The sequence below is a fragment of the Podarcis muralis genome, chromosome 15 (assembly GCF_964188315.1).
Source record: "Podarcis muralis chromosome 15, rPodMur119.hap1.1, whole genome shotgun sequence".
In the NCBI taxonomy this organism is placed as follows: domain Eukaryota; kingdom Metazoa; phylum Chordata; class Lepidosauria; order Squamata; family Lacertidae; genus Podarcis; species Podarcis muralis.
This window is the reverse complement of record NC_135669.1, coordinates 19171100-19181348: the sequence shown is the minus strand read 5'-3', so window position 1 is coordinate 19181348 and position 10249 is coordinate 19171100. Positions and strand designations below refer to the sequence as shown.

The following is a 10249-nucleotide window of genomic DNA, read 5'->3' as shown; positions in this document are numbered from 1 at the left end:
GCAGGATTTGGGGCACGGTTCTCTCCCAGCCGGGCCACCAGAGATTTAACCTGGGGCCTCCTGCATGCAAAGCCACCGAGCTACAGCCCTTCCTTGTCTTCCACCTATCCCTCCTTGCCTGTTAGTTCTCTTTCACCCCCAGCTCCATTGGATTCCCTTCTGGACAATGGCATGTAATCAGAGAAGATGCTGGAGAAGGCAAGGGATGCCGGTGGATGCTGGTGGAGATGGCTATTGTTTTTGAGCATCACGGGCAGACACTAATTACAATGCATACCATGCAAGACAAGATTTTGTATATTTTAATTTATTATTCTTATTTTTTTGGCTTGGGCTTCTGCTCAGTTCATTCAATTATATATATATATATACACACACACAAACATCATTGTTATACAGTGTCCTCCGCACTGAGGTTCCATTTTCTTACATTCTCCTCCTGGCAACAGTGTTTTGAGGCTACTGAATGCCTTTATGCAGCCTGCTCAACCAGACCTTGAAGTCTGAAGGCAAGGCCAATGGACACAATCCTAAGAAGTCCTGGCTGGTTTGGGGAGCAGTGGCAGAAAGAGGTTCTCCTATTGCAAAGCAGACAGGATGGTGGTGTCTTTGGTGAGAAATGTATCCATCAGAGCTACACACGAGCAAGTCAATGCATTCGACTGTTAGGCTCGGCTAATCACTGTGATGAATGCACTGGAGACCACAAGTGTTACATGGTGCATTTTCCCTAACTGCTGTTGTTTCTAGCACAGTGCAAAGGTTGCAGTTGGAATGAACTCTTCTTCATCAGTCTCCCAGAGTCTGAATGCCACCTTGGTCATGAATGAGACAACCTTCAACCAATACAGTGGTTTCAACCCAGCTGACAAATGTATGTAGGCATGACACCCATAACACGGCTTGCTTCGTTGTCCAGGCAGAACACACGGTGTCTTCACGGTCCCCATTAGGACCATGCTAATCATGCACCTGGTCCTCAGGAGAGTTAGCAGTGAAGGATCTTCATAAAAGCCTTCCGGAACTCAATATTGAAGGTGGTGTAGATAATGGGGTTGACAGCACTGTTGACATAGCCAAGCCACGTGAAGGCATTGTACAGGGCCGGGGGAATGCCACAGTTGCAGTGCATGTTCAGGATGTGGGTGATGAAGAATGGGAGCCAACAGATGATGAAGACGCCTGCAGGAGGACAAATGAAAGGAGCCAGGTTAGCACTGCAGCGGCCAGCCAGTACTTTTTCACAACAGAATGCAGTTAACTTATGCAATGTGCTACCACCAGATGTGGGGGATGTCAGAGAAGCAAATGATATTCCTTGCCATTTGCAGCATGATACGCGGGTGGCGCTGTGGGTTAAACCACAGAGCCTAGGACTTGCCGATCAGAAGGTTGGCGGTTCGAATCCCCGCGACGGGGTGAGCTCCCGTTGCTCAGTCCCTGCTCCTGCCAACCTAGCAGTTCAAAAGCACGTCAAAGTGCAAGTAGATAAATAGGTACCGCTCTGGCGGGAAGGTAAACGGCGTTTCTGTGCACTGCTCTGGTTCGCCAGAAGCGGCTTAGTCACGCTGGCCACATGACCCGGAAGCTGTACGCCGGCTCCCTCGGCCAATAAAGCGAGATGAGCGCCGCAACCCCACAGTCGGTCATGACTGAACCTAATGGTCAGGGGTCCCTTTACCTTTACCTTTACGCAGTCGTACCTTGGTTTTCAAACAGCTTAGTTCTCGAATGTTTTGGCTCCCGAATGCTGCAAACCCTGGAAGTGACTGTTCCGGTTTGCGAACTATTTTTGGAAGCCAAACTTCCAACAGGGCTTCTGTGGCTTCTGATTGGCTTCAGGAGCTTCCTGCAGCCAATCAGAAGCCGCACTTTGGTTTTCGAACATTTTGGAAGTCGAATGGACTTCTGGAATGGATTCCGTTCGACTTCTAAGGTACAACAGTACAGTTGCTTTTCCCTGCAGAAGGTGTGTTTTGAGCACCACAATGAAGAGACTACTTTTGTCAAAGACCTTTCCAAAGTACCTCTGCCCTCTTTCAATTTCTACTGCATCTTTGGTGTTAGATTTCCCTCTTTATTTTGGCAGCTGCAGTTGTTATAATTTAATTCCTCACATGGTAATGCAGGGATGGGTAACCTGTGGCCCTTCAGATATGGTTGGACTCTATAACGCCTATCATCTCTGATGATTGACCATGTTGACTGCAGCTGATGAGAATTGTTGTCCAACAACATGTATTATGTTGGTATCAGCCTTGGCCAATCTGGTGCTCTCTGGATGTTGTTGGACTGAAACTCTCATCAGCTCTAGCTGGATTTGATGGGAATTGTTGTTCAGCAAATTTCAACAAGAAATTCCTGCACCATTTGCCCTTCTCTTTTATGATTCCTAGTAAGCAGCTGCCTCAGACAGTGAAGTAACCATTGATCGCCTTATATTCAATGGAGGGTATCAGGTTGACAGAGGCTGCTGCAGAAATTATTATTATTATTTTAATTATATCTACTTTATTACTTTAATGATTTTTTTTTAAATACCCACATTGGGAACTTTAAGAATGCAAACAGTGGTTTATATCAATTGATATAAATACATAGAACAAAGGCACCAGAAGCCTCCAATTTACTATCAGACTCAGTGGAAGGTGGTTCTTGGATGGATGGAGAACTTCTGTAAACTGGAGGTGGAAGTGACATGGAACCCTTACCAAGCACTATGGCCAGCATCTGCGTGGCTTTCTTTTCCTTCTGCTGCGAAAACTTCCGCCTGCTCATCGTCTTGAGGGAGGTCCTCGTCTTGCCATTGGGCATTGTTTGGATCTCAAATATCTTGGCTGCTTTGGGGTTATCCACCGTATGCCCATTCTTCTCTACTTTTGGTGGGCCATCTGTGGGAGACCGCAGAGTGGCATTGGCACAGAGGTTGGAAGCAGCTGGCATGGCCACTTCGTCATTACTTGGCACAAGTGGCTTGTGTTTGGTTTTCTCTGCAGGGCTGGTGCTGGTTGCCATCTCCATCTCTTCCATGTGATTTACTGCATCCTGGACAAAGATCAGATTTGCCCCCATTTTTAATTATTTTTTTACAAAAAGGATTTAAGAAAACCTACCTAAATTACTTCATTCAAAGAGTGACTCAAGGGGGGGGGGGCGGTGTAGGATGCAATTCTAAGCTCTGGTTGGCAGCAGCAGGGCTTGACGGAGCCAGGATTGTATCTGTAGCTCTGGTGCTCGTGCCATTCAAGGCAAAATACTGGGGAGGGGAAATGTGCATTTTGACCCACATTCAGCTTTTTAATACCAGATTTTAACAATTGCATTTGTAATCCAATTCATGGCTTCCATATACTATTGATATGCCATCATCATCATCATCATCATCATTATTGTTGTTGTTATTATTATTATTATTATTATTATTATTATTTTCACTACATTTATATATCACCTTTCTTCCAGGATACAGGGTCCTCTACCCTCGGTTTCATTCTCACAACAACCCCATGAGGTAGGTTAAACACAGAGACAATGACTGGCCCAAAGACAGGGATTTGAATCCTGTTCTCCCAGACACTCAACACCGAAGTGGCTCTGATTTAATGCACAATCTATCTCTCAGATGATACATTTTCATTCTGGAATATGAAAAGATGTTATCTGATCATGCCAAATGAACTGATGTCTTAATTGTTCAAATGGTTATGTGGATAGATAGCCTCCTTTAAAAGAGGTTGGGGCGAGCTGTGAAGGGATTGGCAAAAGGATGGGTGAGGTGTAAAGGGAAGGGAGTTTGGTCAGGTGTAGAGGGAGGAGGAGCTGGTCAGGTGTGTGGGGAGAGGGTTGGTAAAGGGGCTGGCGAGAGGATTGAGTAGGAGCTGTAGCTTCATGTCATTTATATTTGTTACTTGCTTTTCTTAGAAAGTAACACTCATTAAGGCCAAGTCAGAAAAACTAATAAAAATCCGAAAACACAGCCACGTAAATATATGGCAGGACTTACAGATCCTACCCCACTGAAAGATGCCACAGTGCTAGCCCAAAGTAAGGGCCAAAATGCTGGTAAAGAAAAAAGTATTTGCCTGGCACCTAAAAGGAGATAAAGATGGTGCCAGGCATGCCTCCTCGGAGAGAGCATTCCACAAGTTGAGGGCCACCACTGAAAAGACATGAACTCTTCTTGCCATGCTCTGAATAGGGACAGGGCACACAAAGAAGTGCCTCAGATGATGGTTGTGGGGTTCAGGTCACTTCATGTGAGCAATGCTGGTCATTGAGATACTGGGGTCCTGAGTTGCATAATGCTATACAGGTAACCAGTAGCAACAACATCAGGCATTTCCCCATTTTAAATCAGGTTCAGGGCTGGCATCAAAGGATGGCATAGTTCGACATCTGTCAGGGGCAAATATTACACCAGTGAGCGCCACTGACAAGAACACTCCCTGAACTTGCTCCTCCTCTTCAGCACTGCAGCCCACTAACTTGTTCATCCACCAGTTACTTTGGCTCAGGCTCTGGTGGTGATGAGGGACGCGGGTGGCGCTGTGGGTTAAACCACAGAGCCTAGGACTTGCCGATCAGAAGGTTGGCAGTTCGAACCCCCACGACGGGGTGAGCTCCTGTTGCTCAGTCCCTGCTCCTGCCAACCTAGCAGTTCAAAAGCACGTCAAAGTGCAAGTAGATAAATAGGTTCTCTGGCGGGAAGGTAAACGGTGTTTCCGTGCACTGCTCTGGTTCGCCAGAAGCGGTTTAGTCATGCTGGCCACATGACCTGGAAGCTGTATGCCGGCTCCCTCGGCTAATAAAGCGAGATGAGCACCACAATCCCAGAGTCGGTCACAACTGGACCTAATGGTCAGGGGTCCCTTTACCTTTAACCTTTATGGTGGTGATGAGGAGGAGCAGGAGACGTCCTTGCCTGCATGCTCAGAAGTACATGAGATAAGGAAGAGGTGCACAGCAGCAGTTTATGGTGTTGAGGAGGCAGACTCACTGGGGAGCTGGACTCTGGGAGAGTGTCTTGCCCTCTGTACAAAAACCTGGAGCCTGCGTGGAGTGGACTTGCTGAAATGGAGAAAGCTTGGAAGAAATCCTGGGGTGGACTTTCTCTGGGGATGGGGGGAGACTGAGGTTTCCTGAGCAGAGCAAGTGCTCAGAGGAATCCTCTCTAAGTGTATGTCTGTTTCCCTGGAGCTGAGTTCCTGGCTCCAGCTGGAGGGACTCTAAGAAATGAAAGAGATCCTGCAAGCCTGAAGCCTGCTGTTGCTTGTAGTACAACTCACCACTCTCCGTTTGTGAAGCTGGAAGCTCCCATTGGTCTTCATGATGAGTGTGCAGAGCCTGACGTCTTCTAGATGAGTGCATTTGCTCTACGGGTGGGGAGGGAGGGAGTGCAAGGAAGGGAGGGGAAGCAAGGAAGGACAAACAGGGAGTGTAAGAAGAGTTAGGTCTGGCCTGTGAGCTAGAGAGATGGATTTGAAATTCAGAAGACGGGGGATGGAGGATATAGATGTGAGGGCCCTGACTGTGTGTCTCTCTCTGAATAAACAGGGATCAGCTTGGCAAAGTTTTCTATATTACTTCTATAGCCTTTCCTTACAGGGGAATCACTCCAATCAAAATTATCAAGGGGCTGGAGCAACTCCTGTTTAGAGAAAGGGTAAGGGGTGGTGGTGGGCGGGGCTGGCCCACCCTTGAGGCAAGATGAGGTAACTGCCTCAGGTGGGCAGCAGATTCCAATGTATATATTTATTCCACCTTGTTCCTGATGAAGATCTTCATTTTCACCTCTTCTTCCCTGGAGGGGAGGAGCATGCCATTTTGTGGTTCACCTCAGGTGCCAAAATGTCTTGGGCCAGTTCTGGTGATGGGAAATGATAGTGTTGTATACAATTATGTGTGGTGTGGGGAAAGTGGACAGAGAGATGTTCTTTCTCTCTTTCTCATAATACTAGAACTCAGAGCCATCCAGTGAGGCTGAATGTTGAAAAATTCAGGATTGAACAAAGCAAAGTACTTGGGTGCATTGTGGAATTTGCTTCCACAAGAGTCAGGGATGGCCACCAATTTGGAGGGCTTTAAAAGAGGATCAGGCAAATTCACGGAGGAGAAGGCTACTAGCCATGAGGTCCTGCCTTCATGCCTTGTATACAAGCGGCTGCGAATCACAAGTAGGGAGAAGGCTCTTCTGCTTGGGTCCTGCTAGTGGGCTTCCCAGAGGCATCTGATTGGCCACTGTGAGAGAACAGGACACTGGACAAGATGGGGCCCCTTGGGCCTGATCTAGCAAAGTTATTCCTACATTGTTATGCCTGCAATTCTTGTGAATACCCCTCTTCAAAAAAATAAACAAAGATAGACCAACAGTCATATACTGTGGCTTCCCAGTTGTTTGATAAACTCTATACTTTCCATCCTTTGGACAGGCAGCAAAACTAGAACATTTATTGAGAGCCCGAATGCATGGGCCGAGAAGCTTTGAGGGCCACAGTCTTTATAGCCCCTGGTCATATTTTCCACTTTGATCTCAAGCTTGCACCTGTTCAGCTATTGTTATGGAAGTTGTCACTAAATGGTACAGGACTGGGATGCCTCCAGGTTTTTTGGGGGAGGTATGTAGGGTGATGAACTGCTCTCCCCAGTGTCACTAGCAACATGCTTTTAACTGTTGCCCCAATTCCTGGTGTGCCTATTAAGGGCAAGGGCAGTCAACCATGGTAGGAAGATGAAGTCCCCCGCATACCTACTGGACTGCCTCTCCTGGTAAGTCTCACGGAGGACCTTACGGTCTTCAAACAAAAATATCTTGGAGGTCCCGGGCCACAGGGAGGTTAGGCTGGCCTCAACCAGAGCCAGGGCTTTTTCAGCTATGGCCCTGACCTGGTGGAACGCTCTGTCACAAGAGACTAGGGCCCTCCGGGACTTGAGATCTTTCTGCAGGGCCTGCAAGACAGAGCTGTTCCACCAGGCCTTTGGCCAAGGCACTGTCTGATCCCCTCCTTTGGTAATCCTCATAGAACTCTAGCCCAATGGTTGCTATTAATCTGATTCTGAATTGATTTTAGAAGGAATTGATTTTAGAATGTATTTCAATTAATTGATTGTGATTTTATGTAAACTGTGTTACTTTTACTGTTAGCTGCTCTGAGCCCGGCTTCGGCTGGGGAAGGTGGGATAGAAATAAATTATTATTATTATTATTATTATTATTATTATTATTATTATTATTATTATATTGGGGGTGCAATAATGTAAGAAGAGCCTGCTGGATCAGGCCAATGACCCATCTATAGTCCAGCATTCTCTTCTCACAGTGGCCAAACTGATGCTTGTGGGAAACTCTCAAGAAGGACCCAAGCCCAAGCGCACTCTCGCCTCCTGTGGTTTCCAGCAACTGGTATTGAGGAACATTACTTCCTCTGACTATGGCAGTACATCATGGCCACCATGACTAGCAGCCATGGATAGCCTTCTCCTCCATGAATTTGTCCAATCCTCCTTCAAAGCCATCCAAGTTGGTAGCCATTGCCATCTCCTATGGAAGGTGAGCTCCATAGCTTAACTATGCAATGGGACAGCGATGTCAGAAACCAGGACGGCAGCTGAGGACTGATGCCTCTTCTGCTTTTGCCTAGGAGCCCTACCTGAGTCAGAGAACCAAACAGCCATCTCAGGCTCACTCACGCCGAACAGCAAAGATTGGGGAAGGAAAAGGAGGAGATGGGAAATCCTTGGGGATAAATCAGGAACAGGGAGGAAAGAGGAGATGGAGATTGGTGTGTGGGTGTTGCTTGGGTTCTGATTACCTTCAGTGGGGCCTCGGTGTCAGGGTCCAGGCCCACATTGGTGGCGGCGACGCGCTTGGTGTTGACCCGCTTCCTGCGTTTCCGCAGCACTATGTATATCTGCACGTACACCAGCAGGGTGACAATGAAGGGGACGTAGAAGGAGACGATAGAGGAATACACAACAAAGGCAGGATTGGCAATGAAACACTCATTCTTCTCTGGAAGACACAAGAGATTGCAGGAGCGTTGTCCCAGCCATTAGGAGCTACTGCCAGCTTGCATGTGAGTTTGTGCTACTACAAGAAGGTGCAAAAGATGTTTCTGGGGGAGAACCTCTTCACACTTGGTCCCAATGCAATAAACTCCAATGCAAGCTTGAGATCTTCAGCAGTGGAGACTGCATGACTGTTATGGAACCTATCTAGCTTCACATACATGACACTGTTCCATGGGAGAGCAGCCCCGTCCCAAGACACTGCTAATTTCAAGGGGGTGGCATACTGTCTCCCTGCCTTGCTAGTCTTTCTGACTTGCAGTTCCATAAAGTTATTTAAGAGACAAGGGGAGGAGAAGGAGGAGAGTGAATGTTAAGATGGGAGCCGGGAGCCAGTCAGCAATAACTCCGCAAGTGTCAGTGAAGTTAACCCTTTATTCAAAGAAACAAAATAGCTCAGGCCTAATGAGCACAGCAACTCTTCCCAGTAGGTCTTGCCCCAGTGAGGCAGTCATGAAGACTGAAGACCCCCACCTTCCCACAGCTCTCTAAGTCTCCTCCTCCCTTGGTTACTTCCCAAACAGTCTGAGGCTCCTTTGTTTTGCCTGTTTCTGCTTTACTCGTGTCTTACTGCTGCAGGTTTGGGGTGACCAGCAGGGAGGGGAGCTGGTCACAGCAGGAAGGGGAAAAAACCCAGGCTTCTTCAGCAGCCTGCTTCATATTTTTCCGTGGGGTCCCCCTCCAATCCAGTCTCTGCTTCTGCCTCTGATTCTGGACTGCTCTCTGCCATAGCCTCTTCCTGCTCACTAAACCCTGTTACCTCTGCAGTTTCCGACATCTCCTCTGGTCCTCTTCCTCTGACCACTCATTAACATCCCACCACCATCTCCCCAACTCTGGGCCTTCTTCCCTCGGTGTTACCCAGCTGCTGCCTCCCACCACACCTCTGTATCCAGCCAGTCCATGACAGTGAGTGGTGGAAGTTTGCACCCCCTCAGGAGATCAGATATTGCTGTGGCAGAAATTCAGCATGACCAAGAGACACACACTGGACTGTTTTTCTAGATGGACCTTTGCCAGTCTCTCTGAATGAGCCATTGCAGATTCATAAACATAACATGGAATTATAATTGGGGCAGGAGAATAAAGAGTATCTACACCAGCTTTTGACACAATGCTGCACTCCAGTTGTTATTGGACTACAACTCCCATCAGCCTCTGCCAGCACTGTTGGTAAAGGCTGTTCTTCCCAATTGCTGTGCTGAAAGTATGCCTATTTTCCTCTTTCTTGGGTGTGCATTTGCTTGCTTTCTGCACAAACTACCCTTTGGGGTTAGAAGAAGAGGAAGGCTGTGTTGTGACCAGGACACACAGAGAGAATGCTGGCTCAGTTTACAGCCTACCCCGCCCCCAGACTTGAACCCAGCACAGAATGCACCCCCTATTTTATTTTATCATGCTTACTTGTGTTGTTCAGCCCAAAAAGCAGTGGGCAGGAGACGGCAAAGGAGAGGACCCAGACCACGGTGATCATGACAGTGACTCTGCGCTTGGAGCTGTAGCGTGTGTTATAAAGCATTGGCATGGCCACGGCAGTATACCTGTTTGGAAGGGAGACACAAGAGTGGGAACTCAGTGTGGCATTGAAGCTCACCTGCACTGCTGAAAAACAAATAAGGAGGGGAAGGATGCCAGAGGAAAGTTCAGGTCCAGAGATAGCAAGGAATCGTGATGCTGTGCTGGAATGAGCATGCAATCCCTTGCAAGCTGGGAAGGAAATCAGAGATGGATTCTCTACCTGTCAATGCTGATGGCGCAAAGGTTGAGGATGCTAGCTGTGCACATCATAACGTCCAGGGTGACGAAGATGTCACAGTGGATGCGGCTGAAACGCCACTCACCAACCACCTGAGAAGAAAACAGCATCGGTGTCAAGGATGGGAAAGTCCAAGACTCTGTACAACAATAATGAAGACTTGGGTGGAATCTACACAAATATTAAAAAAAACAACATGAAAATGTTTGCTTTAAAAAACATTTTGAAAAATATATTGAATTCGCCATAGCTCACCATCGCCATCTAGTGTCACATTTGTATATTGCACTTTTACAACACACTTGAAATGTTCTATTTCCAGCTGTATAGCTGATTCCCTGGAGACACTTGTTTATCCAGGTATACCTATTCCATTTTCCAGCCAGATGGCCTTTACAACAGCCTCCCCTAGCCTCATACTCTCCTTAT

At 47.4% G+C, this 10249-nt stretch overlaps 1 protein-coding gene across 1 annotated transcript in view; it reads right to left on the bottom strand.

The window, feature by feature from the left end:
- Positions 1-423: 423 nt before the first annotated feature.
- The window catches only part of DRD2 (dopamine receptor D2), a 72746-nt gene continuing 62920 nt past the window's right edge, over positions 424-10249 (bottom strand). Inside the window, exons 3-8 of the mRNA XM_028708742.2 lie at positions 9803-9912; positions 9469-9605; positions 7809-8008; positions 5286-5372; positions 2712-3045; positions 424-1182 (exon numbers count right to left, since the gene is read on the bottom strand). Coding sequence (XP_028564575.1) covers positions 989-1182; positions 2712-3045; positions 5286-5372; positions 7809-8008; positions 9469-9605; positions 9803-9912 — 1062 coding nt within the window. The 3' untranslated portion in view covers positions 424-988. The remainder of the gene's footprint in view (positions 1183-2711; positions 3046-5285; positions 5373-7808; positions 8009-9468; positions 9606-9802; positions 9913-10249) is intronic.